This window comes from Oncorhynchus tshawytscha, linkage group LG02, assembly GCF_018296145.1.
Source record: "Oncorhynchus tshawytscha isolate Ot180627B linkage group LG02, Otsh_v2.0, whole genome shotgun sequence".
NCBI lineage: Eukaryota > Metazoa > Chordata > Actinopteri > Salmoniformes > Salmonidae > Oncorhynchus > Oncorhynchus tshawytscha.
In genome coordinates, this window is record NC_056430.1 from 39386741 (window position 1) to 39403150 (window position 16410).

Sequence of the window (16410 nt, forward strand, 5' to 3'; positions counted from 1 at the left end):
ACTGAAGAGCTCAATGACTTTTAACGTGGCACCGTCATAGGATGCCACCTTTCCAACAAGTCAGTCAGTTCATCAAATTTCTGCCCTGCTAGAGCTGTCCCGGTCAACTGTAAGTGCTGTTATTGTAAAGTGGAAACGTCTAAGAGCAACAACGGCTCAGCCGCGAAGTGGTAGGCCACATAAGTGCGTAGCATGTAAAATGGGTCTGTCCTTGGTTGCAACACTCACTACCAAGTTCCAAACTGCCACTGAAAACAACGTCAGCGCGAGAATTGTTTGTCGGGAGCTTCATGAAATGGGTTTCCATGGCCGAGCAGCCGCACATAAGCCTAAGATCACCTTAGGAGGAATAATGGTCTGGGGCTGTTTTTCATGGTTCGCGCTAGTCCCCTTAGTTCCAGTGAAGGGAAATCTTAACGCTATAGCATACAATGACATTCTAGACAATTCTGTGCTTCCAAATTTGTGGCAACAGTTTGGGGAAGGCCCTTTCCTGTTTCAGCATGACAATGCCCCTGTGTACGAAGTGAAGTCCATATAGAAATGGTTTGTTGAGATCAGTGTGGAAGAACTTGACTGGCCTGCACAGAGCCCTGACCTCAACCCAATCGAACACCTTTGGGATGAATTGGAACGCCGACTGCGAGCCAGGCCTAATTGCCGAACATCAGTGCCCGGCCTCACCAATACTTGTGGCTGAATGGAAGCAAGTCCCCGCAGCAATGTTCCAACATCTAGTGGAAAGCCTTCCCAGAAGAGTGGAGGCTGTTATAGCAGCAAAGGGGGGACCAACTCCATATTAATATCCATGATTTTGGAATGAGATGTTCGATGAGCAGGTGCCCACATACTTTCGGTCATGTACAGTGCCTTTGCGAAAGTATTCGGCCCCCTTGAACTTTGCGACCTTTTGACACATTTCAGGCTTCAAACATAAAGATATAAAACTGTATTTTTTTTGTGAAGAATCAACAACAAGTGGGACACAATCATGAAGTGGAACGACATTTATTGGATATTTCAAACTTTTTTAACAAATCAAAAACTGCACGCCCAATTTTTCAGTTTTTGATTTGTTAAAAAAGTTTGAAATATCCAATAAATGTCGTTCCACTTCATGATTGTGCCCCACTTGTTGTTGATTCTTCACAAAAAAAATACAGTTTTATATCTTTATGTTTGAAGCCTGAAATGTGGCAAAAGGTCGCAAAGTTCCAGGGGGCCGAATACTTTCGCAAGGCACTGTAGTGTATGAGCATTTGATGTGGGTTCATTCAGCTATAATTTATGGTCTATAACTGCCAGTTGAATCTCATTTATTGCCCATTATCACTTCAGTGTGCCGGTCCACAGAAAATAATTTTCAATATTTAGAATGTTTATAGTTTGCTTTTTCTTTCCACAGTAAGTGCCGCAGTGAGAGTAACCACTTCCAACCCACCCTCTTTTCACAAATCTCCTCAGACCCTGTAACTGTATTTTTGGGAAGTCTCTGACTGTGATTTACTTAAGTGTGGGAAAGAAGCTGGCTTTATAAACAGTGTAGGGCCTTCATCTGGCCATCGTACGCCCGACTGGTCTGATTACTTATGTTGTTTCAGTTGGAAAAGATTCAGCAGAGCCTCAGAGAATACAATTTCCTGGTAGAGAGTGCTGGTCTGCGGCTAGGGGTGTGAACTCTGCCCTCTCACAGTGTTAGGACAGAACTGATTTACAGATGTGTGCGTGTGTGTGTACTGATTGTCTCAAACTGAAACTATGCAGCATACTTGTAAAGGTGCTTTTAATGGAGACTTGGCTCCCTTTGAAGATATTTTTGTACTTTATAAAGAGTTCAACACTGGGGCTTGATTTGACTAATCTAAACAGACATGGATTTTTAGGACAAGACACATCCTGTCCCCATATTTTATATAGAAATGTATATAAAGCAGTGGTTGTCCTGCTTGGGCAATGTAACCAACTCATCAGCAAGCTTTGATGATTTGAATCAGCTGTGTAGTGCTAAGGGAAAACCAAAACGTGCACCCAGGTGGGGGGGCACCAGGACCAAGTTTGGGAAACCCTGCCCTAGTAGATATCGGCAGCTTGGAGGTAAACATTATTGTGGTAAAAGAGAGAGAAAACTAACAGTTTAGAACAGGAAGTGACTTACTTTTACGTCATGTAGTCGGGGTGGGTTCTTCGATGAGATTAAAGTAGATTCACACAAGGAAAAGTTGCAGCAGCAATGAGAGAATTGAATGAGTGCTGATTCGAAGCACGCGCGCATCATCAAAGGACACGCTCCGCTGAAAACACCCAGCACGCGCATTGCCTACATGCGTTAAACGGAATTTACAGCACCGGTGAGTATCCATAGGTAGAAAACTGAAGTAGCCCAATTAAAATACGCCATATGACATTTGGAAATTAGCACCCACCATTTAGCCAACAACTTTTTGGACAGGAAGTGCAATAGCATTCCTAGAAGAAGTGCTATGGATTTATAAAAGCAAAACATCGCATATTGAAATGATTGTCCTCCCCAGTACATGATTTAGTTGTTGACCAACAAAGTTAGCGATGTTCGAGTTTTTAAAATAGCCGATTTGAATTAGCCTACACCATGACTACGTCTCAGTGCATGTTATCACAGGAGGTGATCTGAAACTTTGTGTCTGCCTTTGTGCGTGTGTGTGCGTGCGTGTGCATGCCTTCTTGTGTGATACAGAGAGGAGATTGAAAAAGAGAGGCGAGCGAGCAACCCCTGATTCCACTCTTACATTTTTACAGGGTTGTGGAACTTTGCAGGATGTTGCCATGACTCCAGGGGTATACTGTTACACTTGTATAGAATAGCTGATGGAACACTGTAACAAAACTGATTGATACATTGGAAGCTTTCCTTGGTACAAGAACAGAATGACAGCTCGGACACAGCTCCCTGAAACGAGAAAACTTTACTATATGGTGAAGTCTGTGCTTTGCTCTGCAATGGAGAATACTGGACAAAATTAGAAGATTCATGGCTACAGTTGTGAGTAAATTCCAGACAATATTATGTTTCAGTGCTATTTACACTCCATAGGCCGTGATATTTTTGTTTGTTTTACAATTTATCTTTAATCCGGGAGCAGTGTCTGTTTATAAACTGTTTATTATAGTGGTTTGTTATATTATTTAGCCTAACCAAGTTTATTATAGTAAACGAAAACAGAGACGAAAACTAATAATGAAAAAAAACTATTTGGTAACCTGAAATAAGAAAAATAAAAACCCGTTTGAAAAACTACAACTAAACAAACGATTTATCTCCAAAACGAACTAAAATTAAATAAAACCATCATGAATTATGTTTTTTTTTCTAAACTTTGGGTAAAAGTGTAATGGGGATTACAATAGTGTTTTCAAGCTTTTGACGGGGTTTTCAAGCCTACTAAATCGGGTGGTAAATGTGGCTAAGAGATGGTTTCAAAAAGACCTAGCTTATCACTATCACCAGCTAACAGTGACTTGATTACATGTACTACTTAAGTAAGTTAAACATTGGATTGGTGTAAACATGGGCGAGAGAGATACTCCTTCCACCATATTTCTTTGCATCAGTCTCAGCACTATTCCTTTCAAATCCAAGTCACATTGAGATTGACTGTATAACCTAACCTAACCTATGACCTGACCCATCACTTTACTGCCCCCCAGTTGCAGACAAGGGCAAGTCAGTTAAGAACAAATTCTTATTTTCAATGATGGCCTAGGAACAGTGGGTTAACTGTCTGTTCAGGGGCAGAACGACAGATTTGTACCTTGTCAGCTCAGGGATTTGAACTTGCAACCTTCCGGTTACTAGTCCAATGCTCTAACCACTAGGCTACCCTTCCTGGCACACACATGCTTTCTTGCCCTAACATTAGAACTGAACCTAAATAAAATAAAATCAAAATATTTTTTATACAACTTAAACTAAATACAACTAGCTAATCAGGTCTGAAAACTGAAACGAAACTGAATTTCAAATAAATCGCAAAACTAATAGGAATAAAAAGGAATATAAAAACACAGAACTATAATAACCCTGAGCTTAACTCTTATGTCCTAGTGAATTAGGACTTTATCTTATGATTATTTTACATATTCTTATTTTTAAGGGATGTTCTTTGCCTTTTCGCTAAGATGACACACACACAGAGAGAGGGCAAGGAGACTTTGCGGAGAAGGGCAAGTACTCCTATCCCTGCCTCTCATCAGCCGGGGACGAGAGGTAGAGACCCGCCAGCCGACCCCCATCACCCTCCGCTTGGCCAGTCCGCCTCATACCATCCCGGAGACAAGTCTCTCCACTGCCGCGCCAACTGGTCATCTGATGACTCGGATAATGACTCGGATGGCTCAGGAGCAGATTGTTTGTACCACGTTGTTTTGCTAGGAGACCACGGTGTTGGAAAGTCGAGTCTTGCCAATATCTTTGCTGGCATTCAGGAAAAGGATGCTCACGACCATACGGGAGGTGGGTTTTTCTACCAAGCACAATTAATATGATTATTATGAGGCTATTTATGGTGTGTAGCCTATTAACACAACTATTTAGTAGTTGTTTGTCAATGTCTTATCAGTAACCTAAAAAAACTATTAGTATCATCCATCCTCATCTGCTAATTAAAATCTATGGACACTAAGCACTAATGAGTTTTCAATGAGTTAATTAATTTTATGCATCTCTTCAACAATGACTGTAAAAGTAATGGTCTCTGACATTGCCCTGGCCCTAACAACCTTGGCTAACCTGTCACAACTACATTGATTGAACTCTTGTCTCTGTCATGTGTAGTACTGAGTGACCTCAAAGCATTGATTGGCAGCTTATATTGACCCATGCATTTTGGCATCCAGCTGTGCTGCTGAGTGATGTGATTTGTGCAGTTTGTCCTTTTTGAAACACAAATTTCTCTGAAAGTGTTTACTATGACAGGATAAAAGTCATAATATTTACAAAATTAATAATGAAAACTTTTAGGTCATGCCTGATACGGTAGCCTAGACACAGTTTGCTTTATTCGTTTGTGAGAGGTTCATACTGTCATGACTTGTGCGTGTCGGGTCGGCTGATGGGAGTGACTGGCTAAAGATGCGTCCCAAATAGTACCCTATTCGCCTTAGTGGTACCCTATTCCCCTTAGTGGGGTAGCTCTGGTCAAAAGTTTCTGCAATATACAGGGAAATAGGTTGCTGTGTGTGTGTGTGTGTGTGGCAGCGCCTATCTCTCCAGAGTGGTAAAGTCTCTCCTCATGAGACCTCCCTCTGACATCATCAGGAGAAAGTCTATAGCTGTCCTGTTTTCAGCCTGTCACTGACTTGGTCATGTTGTTTTTAGTTTTGGGTCACTTTGCTTGTCACACTGACAGCAATTTAACTGTTCTTCATAGTGGACTCCTTGGTTGGTTTAGAGCTGGTGTGGTGAATGGCAAGTGTTTTATGAGGAAAGAACGGCATTACAAGGATATTACAATACATTCCATTGTAGGCATATTACTTGTTTGCTTGTTTACAGGTTCTGACCTTCACAATACCCAGGTCCAGAACAAATTCAAGGAAACGTACAGTATTATACAGAGCCATGATTGCATGGAACTCCCTTCCATCTCATATAGCTCAAGTGAACAGCTCACCTGGTTTCAACAAAAATAAAGCAACACCTCATGGCACAACACCTCTCCACATGTGACTTTTTGTGTGTATGAACTGACATGTATGTGTAACTGATAGATGCAAAAACGCGCACTACATGTTAATGTATTTAAACGAATGTAAATGGTAGTCTTTAGTCTGTCATTTATTTTTCTTTGTGTGTCGGACCCAAGTAAGACTAGCTGTCACCATTGGCGTCGGCTAATGGGGATCCTAATAAATCAAATCAAAAACCTAGATTGTCACTTCAACTCAAAGACCTCAACTTCTCAAGGCTTTGACGGGCCGTTTGTCCTTGTCTTGTGCAGCAGCTTTTACAATAAGGCTATGGTTGAAAGGAAAATGTAACAAGTTCTTTTCACTTTTGGCCAAAGTGTGTTTTAGTCTCGCTAGGATGATCTAATCAGACTAAACTAGACATGGCTCAATGGTGTTTTCCACAGCTTATATTCCATGGTCATGATGATATGGTAGTGAAGTGTAATAGCTATATTGCACATTTTAACAGTAGTAGGGATAAACACAAGTGTAGTGTTCTTGTATGTCAAATATAAACAAATTCATAAAACACCTCCATATTTCAGTTTCTAAAGTCATAACCTTAAAATGGACATGGCATAAATGATTCAGCATGAGGAAAAAAGAGATTCTGCACACTGAAATCTATGCTCCCATGTGGTTTATTGACAGCAGTCTACAAGGTTTTGACCCTTAAGTCTCCATCAGGTCTCCATTCACAAAGAACAAGCCTATATTTAGAGAGAGGATGAACCAAATTCCATCACACCTGCTGGCTGCAACCAATTGTAGATATGTTTGAAGGAGTTGACATAAAGTAAGAAGTATAATTTATCTACAAGAATAAAACAAGTTGTATTTATATTTTTACCCTAGGTTGCAATGTCTAGACTCCCTTTTAGAACGTTTTCCAACGTTATTGAGGTACAGTAGGAAATAATATATTTTCTATTCTCTTTCCTGGTTGTTTTGTTTGTTTAGAGGACACCTATGAGAAAACCATGATTGTAGATGGAGAGGAGACCACCCTCATCGTCATGGACACCTGGGAGAACGAGAAACAGGTATGACACAACTCCAACCATCAACATCTTTGTCACAAAAATGCATTGCACAGTAGAGAATATGATATAGTCTCACATCAAAAAAAAAGGACTGAAAGCTTTAAGCTTTCTAATTTATATAACTTAATCTTACTCAGTGTTAACTTGAGAACACAGGTAGAGCAAAGAAACAAATCCACTTGTGCCAGCCGAACCATAAGGCTCCATTCTAAACAACTATGATACCTAGGGAAAGCCCTGCCCCTCCCTCGGTTTTGTGAAAAAATATATGTGCTCGCACTGTGTGCCTATAGCTAAACTCCATTGAGTCGAGCTGAAGTGGGGCGAATCCTGGCTGTGCTGGAGTCAGTGAGTGGTGGCTCCAGTGGCATTAGGCGAGTGTCTATATGGGACACTGATGGCTGTGGGGCTTAATTACTCCAGTATTGATTACAGCTGGGGAGTGAAGCGTGCAGGCCAAGCCACATGTTGACTTGTCTGTACCGGGTTAGAGGAGATATAGGGAGATAAGGATGTCTATAAAGACAGTGGTTTCAATGTGTTAAAGGGCACCAAGTGTCACTACAAGCAGAACGTCAGATGTTTGACCAATAACCATCCCTGGAGACCAGAGTTCTGTATTCACAAATGCATATAAATCAACTTAGCTTAGTGCTTTTTCGAATAACGACGTTAAAACTTAATGTTGACCATCACTTATCTCAATTATCTTTTGAATGCATTTTTGACATCAAAGGTGGCTTTAATGATTCAATTATAACAACAGAAAACACATGCTACATTACAAAGAACCCTTTTGGAACCCTTTTTTCTAAGGCAAACCTTTTAATCCAATGAACCGCTTTTGGAAGAACGGGTTCTTCGGATGTTAAAACAGATTCTTTGGAAGGCAAGAAGGGTTTTACATTTATTTATTTTATTTATAACCTTTGTACAACTAGGCAAGTCAATTAAGAACATATTCTTATTTACAATGACGGCCTACCAAGAGCAAAAGGCCTTCTGTGGGGACTGGAGACAAAAAATACAAGACAAAATACGCATCACGACAAGGGAGACACCGCAACACTACATAGAGACCTGAGACGACAACACAACATGGCAGCAACACATGACAACACAGCATGTTAGCAAGACAACATGACAAAAACACAGTAGCAACACGGCAGCAGCACAACATGGTACTGTAGCAGCACAAACATGGTACAAACATTGTTAGGCACAAACAACAGCACGAAGGGCAAAAAGGTAGAAAAAACAATACATCTCGTGAAGCAGCCACAAGTGTCAGTAAGAGTGTCCATGATTGAGTCTTTGAATGTAGAAATGGAGATAAAACTGTTAAGTTAGTGTTTTTTGTAGCTCGTTCCAGTCACAAGCTGCGGTGAATTGAAAAGAGGAGCGACCCAGGGATGTGTATTAGGGGGCCTTGAACAGAATGTCACTGGCAGAACGTGTGTTGTATGTGAAGAATGAGGGTTGCAGTAGGTATCTCATATAGGGGAAAGTGAGGCCTAAGAGGGTTTTATAAAAAAAAGCATCAACCAGTGGGTCTTGCGTCAGGTATACAGAGATGGCCGGTTTACAGAGTATAGCGTGCAGTGATGTGCACTATAAGGAGCATTGGTGGCAAATCTGATGGCGGAATGGTAAAGAACATCTAGCCGCTCGAGAGCACCTTTACATGCCGATTTATACATTTCATCTCGGTAATCTAGCATAGGTAGGATGGTCACCTTAATCAGGTTTAGTTTGGCAGCTGGTGAAAGAGGAGCGATTACGAGAGGAAACCAAGTCTAGATTTAACCTTAGCCTGCAGCTTGGATACAGTGGGACAAAAAAGTATTTAGTCAGCCACCAATTGTGCAAGTTCTCCCACTTAAAATGAGAGGGGCCTGTAATTTTCATCATAGGTACACTTCAACTATGACAGACAAAATGAGAGAAAAAAAATCCTGAAAATCACATTGTAGGATTTTTAATGAATTTATTTGCAAATTATGGTGGAAAATAAGTATTTGGTCAATAACAAAAGTTTATCTCAATACTTTGTTATATACCCTTTGTTGGCAATGACAGAGGTCAAACATTTTCTGTAAGTCTTCACAAGGTTTTCACACACTGTTGCTGGTATTTTGGCCCATTCCTCCATGCAGATCTCCTCTAGAGCAGTGATGTTTTGGGGCTGTTGCTGGGCAACACGGACTTTCAACTCCCTCCAAATATTTTCTATGGGGTTGAGATCTGGAGACTGGCTAGGCCACTCCAGCACCTTGAAATGCTTCTTACAAAGCCACTCCTTCATTGCCCGGGCAGTGTGTTTGGGATCATTGTCATGCTGAAAGACCCAGCCACGTTTTATCTTCAATGCCCTTGCTGATGGAAGGAGGTTTTCACTCAAAATCTCATGATACATGGCCCCATTCATTCTTTCCTTTACACGGATCAGTCGTCCTGGTCCCTTTGCAGAAAAACAGCCCCAAAGCATGATGTTTCCACCCCCATGCTTCACAGGTATGGTGTTCTTTGGATGCAACTCAGCATTCTTTGTCCTCCAAACACGACGAGTTGAGTTTTTACTTTGGTTTCATCTGACCATATGACATTCTCCCAATCTTCTTCTGGATCATCCAAATGCTCTCTAGCAAACTTCAGACGGGCCTGGACATGTACTGGCTTAAGCAGGGGGACACGTCTGGCACTGCAGGATTTGAGTCCCTGGCGGCGTAGTGTGTTACTGATGGTAGGCTTTGTTACTTTGGTCCCAGCTCTCTGCAGGTCATTCACTAGGTCCCCCCGTGTGGTTCTGAGATTTTTGCTCACCGTTCTTGTGATCATTTTGACCCCACAGGGTGAGATCTTGCGTGGAGCCCCAGATCGAGGGAGATTATCAGTGTTCTTGTATGTCTTCCATTTCCTAATAATTGCTCCCACAGTTGATTTCTTCAAACCAAGCTGCTTACCTATTTCAGATTCAGTCTACCCAGCCTGGTGCAGGTCTACAATTTTGTTTCTGGTGTCCTTTGACAGCTCTTTGGTCTTGGCCATAGTGGAGTTTGGAGTGTGACTGTTTGAGGTTGTGGACAGGTGTCTTTTATACTGATAACAAGTTCAAACAGGTGACATTAATACAGGTAACGAGTAGAGGACAGAGGAGCCTCTTAAAGAAGAAGTTACAGGTCTATGAGAGCCAGAAATCTTGCTTGTTTGTAGGTTACCAAATACTTATTTTCCACCATAATTTGCAAATAAATTCATAAAAAATCCTACAATGTGATTTTCTGGATTTCTTTTCTCATTTTGTCTGTCAGGCCTCTCTCATCTCTTTAAGTGGGAGAACTTGCACAATTGGTGGCTGACTAAATACTTTTTTGCCCCACTGTATGTGCTGAGAGAAGGACAGTTTACCATCTAGCCATACTCCCAAGTACTTGAATAAGGTGACTACCTTAAGATCTAAACCCTCAGAGGGGAAGGGCATTCTTCTTACCGAACCACATTACCTTTGTTTTGGAGGTGTTCGGGAACAAGTTTAAGGGCAGAAAAGGCTTGTTGGACACTAAAAGCTTTGTTTTAGAGTGTTTAACACAACATCCGGGGATGGGCCAGCTGAGTATAAGACAGTATCATCTGCATTTAAATAGATGAGAGCGCTTCCTACTGCCTGTGCTGTTTTTTTTATATAAATTGAGAAGAGCGTGGGGCCTAGGATCGAGCCTTGGGGTACTCCCTTGGTGACAGGCAGTAGCTGAGACAGCAGATGTTTTGACCTAACCATTGGACTATTTAAGAGAGGTTGTTAGCAAAACAGGCCTCAGAGACCCCAATACTCTTTACTTGACCAACAAGAATGGAATGGTCTACCGTATCAAAAGCTTTGGCCAAGTCAATAAAAACAGCTCAACATTGCATAGAACCCTCTGAATAAGTTTTATATTGTAATTTTTCCCTTTTTAAATAGGGCCTGAGCATTAATGTTTATCAACAGGAGTTTGAGTTATCTGATCAGTTTAAAAAGATAGGTGTGATGTTTTAAACTGTATCTATATGGGAATACTCAAAACCATGCCCATCAATACCACATTTCTCAGCATACACTATTGCAGGTTGATTTTTAGAGTTGTTTAAATATCTGTTTTTGCATGTATATTAATTAGTTAATTACTCTTATGCTACACAAGCTAATCCAATATGTTAGTAGTTGGATTTATTTCACCCGTTACTGAGACAGTAATTCCAAATTAGAGGATTTAGGTTGTCTCATTTATCAATCTCTCCTACCCTGGCAGTCATTCTAAATGCAGGTTGCAGGTGATTAAATGTTCCAATTGTTGGATATCCTCACTCTGGCTGGATTCCAATAGGAATTACACATCAATTTGCATGCCAGCATAATGTGACTTGAGTTTCCTAACACCACTGTGTTAGGCTATGACTACGCTCTCAAAGAAAGGTCTTATGATATATGTAATGTATTGTCATAAAGATTAAGGCTAATAAAGCCTGAATGGAACCGTTCATGGAGGGTTCTGGAAAGATTCCAAAGATAAAACGGTTCTCGGTAGAACCCGTCTAGGAAGAACCTTTAGATTATAAAATAATTATTGGTAGAACCATTTATAGATTGTACTTGGAAGGACCATTTACATGGTGTTATATAGATGGTCTAGCTGACAACGTCACAAAAACGGTGTGCACGCTTCCATGGGGTAGAAGTCAGTGTGTTATTGTGATTCTGGATTTTTCAGATTGCTAGCAAGAGTCAGGGGCATCATAAGTGGCTTGTTTCAGCTCGATTTATCTTGTTGTTGATACCATGTCTTGTTTTGAGGTAATTTGACTGATTTCATGTCAATGCTAATATGGCTGTGCTCATTGTGCAAATGTATTTGTTTTCAATAAACATCGTAAACGAAATATAGATTACATGTTGTCAACAGTCTAAGCTGTGATGGAAAATGTTATGTTTGTGCTTTTTTAATAACCAATTTCTGTGTTCATGCAAGTGACTGAACGAATCCTCACTATCAGTATCTGCAATTTGGCAAAACGCCCAGACCCTTGTTTTGAGAACTAAAGATGTCTCAGCTTAGAGAAGAAGCCTTTTGAGGTATTTGTCTGTCACATGTATGACCCAGTATTGGTCGGTCACATGAATGAAGCAAATGTTAACTTCTTGCATCGAGCAATCCCGTATCCGGGAGCGTAATCATAGCCTCAAGCTCATTACCATAACGCAATGTTAACTATTCATGAAAATCGCAAATGAAATGAAATAAATATATTGGCTCACAAGCTTAGCCTTTTGTTAACAACACTGTCATCTCAGATTTTCAAAATATGCTTTTCAACCATAGCTACACAAGCATTTGTGTAAGAGTATTGATAGCTAGCATAGCATTAAGCCTAGCATTCAGCAGGCAACATTTTCACAAAAACAAGAAAAGCATTCAAATAAAATCATTTACCTTTGAAGAACTTTGGATGTTTTCAATGAGGAGACTCTCAGTTAGATAGCAAATGTTCAGTTTTTCCAAAAAGATTATTTGTGTAGGAGAATACGTTCCGGTTTGTTCATCACGTTTGGCTAAGAAAAAAAACCGAAAATTCAGTCATTACAACGCCAAACTTTTTTCCAAATTAACTCCATAATATCGACAGAAACATGGCAAACGTTGTTTAGCATCAATACTCAAGGTGTTTTTCACATATCTATTCGATGATAAATCATTCGTGGCAGTTTGGTTTCTCCTCTGAACCAAATGGAAAAATGCACGCAGCTGGAGATTACGCAATAATTTCGACGGAGGACACCAAGCGGGCACCTGGTAAATGTAGTCTCTTATGGTCAATCTTCCAATGATATGCCTACAAATACGTCACAATGCTGCAGACACCTTGGGGAAACGACAGAAAGTGTAGGCTCATTCCTGGCGCATTCACAGCCATATAAGGAGACATTGGAACACAGCGCCTTCAAAATCTGGGACATTTCCTGTTTGAAATGTCATCTTGGTTTCGCCTGTAGCATCAGTTCTGTGGCACTCACAGATAATATCTTTGCAGTTTTGGAAACGTCAGAGTGTTTTCTTTCCAAAGCTGCAATTATATGCATAGTCGAGCATCTTTGTGACAAAATATCTTGTTTAAAACGGAAACGTTTTTTTATCCAAAAATTAAAAGAGCGCCCCCTATATCGAAGAAGTTAATGAATTAATTATGAATGATGAATAAGCTAAAATCATGCAAATATGACTTGTCTGCAGTATATAAGAGAACTAACAGGAATTCCCCAGACGAGCTCCTGATCGACATGTGTACTTGGTGCATTGAGTTGGTTGGAATTGCCCTTCTTATAGAGTATTAGGAAAAAAGGTGCCATCAAAGTCCAGATCCTGGACGAGCACCCAAATATGGCTGTTGTTGGTGAATGTTGAACTTCTCTCTCTTCTTTGTCTGTGTCTCTCAGGAGGAGGATGAGAAATGGGTCCAGGACTACTGTATGCAGGTGGGCAACGCCTATGTCATAGTTTACTCCATCACGGACCGCAGCAGCTTCGAGAGTGCCTCTGAGTTACGCATCCAGCTGCGGCGCATACGGCAGGCCGAGAACATTCCCATCATCCTCGTGGGCAACAAAAGTGACCTGGTCCGCTCCAGAGAAGTGGCTGTAGAAGGTAACGTTGATTCTAATAATGTAATCATTAAAGCGTCTCTCCACACCTTCTGAACAGTGACTTGATGAGAGCCATTTAACAATATGAGCAGCACTCTGCTTATAAAAGAGACAAACAGTTTGGCATACAATAGTCTGTACTGCACTTTCTGTGGCCTTCATAGTCAAATAAACAAGCAAAAGTTACAACTACAGAACATGATCATATATCAAATGTTGCAGTCCACACAACATACTATAAGTTGTTCCCTTAATATTCCATGAGTTGAATTTACAGCACACATCTCATACACTAACACTGTATTTTACAATGTCACCGTAATTCTTGATGATTTGGTCAATGTTTTGATATTTAACCTGTTCTGCAGATGAGAATAAGCTTGTGCTAATTCTGGTGCAATGAATCAAATGTATTTATGTTACGAGTTTCACCTGATCCCTGACTAATAAAGACATCCCTGACTAATGAAGACTCAAACGTACCCCTCTCACATGTAATCACCTCTCGTATGACCTCTTCTTCCTCTGTGCTCTGCTCTCTCCCAGAGGGCCGTGCATGCGCCGTTGTGTTCGACTGCAAGTTCATCGAGACATCCGCTTCGCTCCACCACAACGTCCACGAGCTCTTTGAGGGCATCGTCCGGCAGATCCGCCTGCGGCGAGACAGCAAGGAAACCAACGAACGCCGGCGCTCCGTCTACAAGCGCAAGGAGAGCCTCGCCAAGAAGGCCCGCCGCTTCCTGGACCGCCTGGTGGCCAAGAACAACAAGAAGATGGCGCTGAAGGTTCGCTCCAAGTCCTGCCACGACCTGGCCGTGTTGTAATGGTTGCTGTGTGACCAAGTGGTTCATGCCGACAGTGGTCGCAGACTTCAACTCTCCTCTTTGCCCTGACGCTGTATTCTTCGGGCGGCCATCTTGTGGGTCAAATCCTTAGACCAACCAACGGCTGTATTGTACTGTCTAGAGAGACTAATTCTATGCTCCAACCCCCTAGTGGTAAAGGGGATGGACGTTATTTCCTATTTATTTCAGCCATTCAAAGCAATTGAGATGAGAAAATGTGAGGCAATTGAGACTTTTTTGTTGCTATATCACACATCTGCTGAGAGTGAGTTTGCTAAACAGACACCTTATCAACTGTTTGCCTTACATCTACGTCAATAGATTCCTAGACCAGTGTATCCAGACATAGATCTGGCATTTGAAGTCCTTTACGGTCTCCTTTGAGAAGGTTTTCTAAGATTATTGAGGTATGAAATAATCATTTTATTTTCTACCAAAGAAAGTGCTTTGAACACACCGTATGATGTATTTTTGCCATGAGGAAAGCAATGCCCACTTCGGTACTTTTAAGCAGACGTCACTAATGATTTGATTTCCAGGTTTTGCACTATGGGAGACAGTCATGTGTTGGGAGGAATCAATGGACATTATTCTACAACAACCAAGAGAGCTCTGGTTTAAGACTCCTGTTCTGTCTATGAGCCCATCAGTTGACTGCTAAATGACATGTGAATGCCGATTTTGTTTGGGAATCGAACACCATCGTGAACTTTCCAAAAGGATGATCCCATCCACACCTTCCTTTACAAGCACCTCCTACGCTGGAAGGACCAGTGGGGTGTTAACAATACAACTGTAATGGATGCTTTTGAAGAGGCGTGGTCTGATTGACCACAGTCAAAAAACACCATTGTATGATGACATGGTCCTGAAGAGACCAAAGAAGAAAAATGTTGAGTCTTCAATGTGTGTGTGTGTGTGTGTGTGTGTGTGTGTGTGTGTGTGTCCTGCTTGGGTTTGAAAGAGGTATTATCACTTTTGTACAAAGTTTGTAAATACAGTACATTAATGTCAAGGATTTTTATGAGAAAATAAAGGAGTAGGAAATATATTACCACTATACCATTGTCTGCTCTGGATTTTAAGGTTTGTCACATTTTTGTAACCTTTCATAAGAGAGATATATATATATAAAATAAATGGAAGAGATAGTTGTGCTACCTTTCTGCTTTTTTCTTCATTGTCAAGTGACAATTTGGCTGAAGTAAAACCAGACCAGGCTACTAGGCTAGAAATTACACTCTGAACAACGTGATCATAGAGTTTTACAAGTGATAGTGATAGTTGTGCTGATTCTGGTGGGCACCTTTAGGCCAGAGTCTTCCATAAACCTGCTAAAGGAATCGGCGACTAGAGAACATAGTTTTACAATGTCTACTTCCCAAATGGCACCCTACTCCCTAAAAAGAGCACTACTTTTGACCAAGGCCCATAGAGGGCTCTGGTCAAAAGTATTGCACTATATAGGGATAAGGTGCCATTTGGGACATAGGACAACGTCTGTTTGTGTTCCATATGGAGTTGTATGGCTGCCTCGTAACGTTGACAAAGTACAGATGATCAGGAGGTTTCCATTCATTAATGACAATGCCCATGTTGTGGTTTAAACCCCTAGATGGGTAGAAGCTCATGTTAGCATGAAATTCATGTCCAGACACAAACGTGTTGGGATAAATATGGAATTGTTCAATGCAACTTCTTTCATTTCTTTTGATATGAAAGAAATACTGATCTCATTTGATGATCCAGTCTTATTATATTACACGTTCCTTACTTTGTTACAGTATGGACATTTTTGAATCAAATTTGAATTACATCTAACATGACATTTAGATATTGAATTAATGAAAGGAAAACAAGAGATAACAAGAAAAACATTAAAACATATATGAACTGGTCAACCCTGGATTATTCTATGGATAATACCATAATTGCATTTTATCGCCAAAACTGTCATTTGACACGGTTTAGATCAGGCCTTGGAATTTTACGTGGATTTCCATGATTAGGTGCTGGCTTAAAAAGAGTAACAACATAAGTGGATACTCTCCCTGCGTCTCAAATGGCACCCTATTCCCTACATAGTACACTGCTTTTCACCAGAGCCCCCACATAGGGCTCTTATCAAAAGTAGTGAACT

The 16410-nt window shown here is 40.9% G+C and overlaps 1 protein-coding gene across 3 annotated transcripts; it reads left to right on the plus strand.

Moving 5' to 3' along the window:
• Positions 1 to 2042: 2042 nt before the first annotated feature.
• LOC112215677 (GTP-binding protein REM 1) lies at positions 2043 to 15430 on the plus strand. 3 transcript variants are annotated; one of them, XM_024374918.2, is made up of 6 exons: positions 2043 to 2348; positions 2776 to 3019; positions 4156 to 4489; positions 6667 to 6749; positions 13219 to 13426; positions 13972 to 15430. In XM_024374918.2, the coding sequence occupies exons 2-6, from the start codon at positions 3008 to 3010 to the stop codon at positions 14247 to 14249; spliced, it is 915 nt and encodes a 304-aa protein (XP_024230686.1). In that variant the 5' UTR covers positions 2043 to 2348; positions 2776 to 3007; the 3' UTR covers positions 14250 to 15430. The 3 variants fall into 3 exon arrangements, with proteins under 3 accessions (XP_024230686.1, XP_024230705.1, XP_024230695.1); XM_024374927.2 differs by having other exon boundaries at positions 2044 to 2348; positions 4131 to 4489; XM_024374937.2 differs by lacking the exon at positions 2776 to 3019 and having other exon boundaries at positions 4131 to 4489.
• The last annotated feature ends 980 nt before the right edge of the window (positions 15431 to 16410 follow it).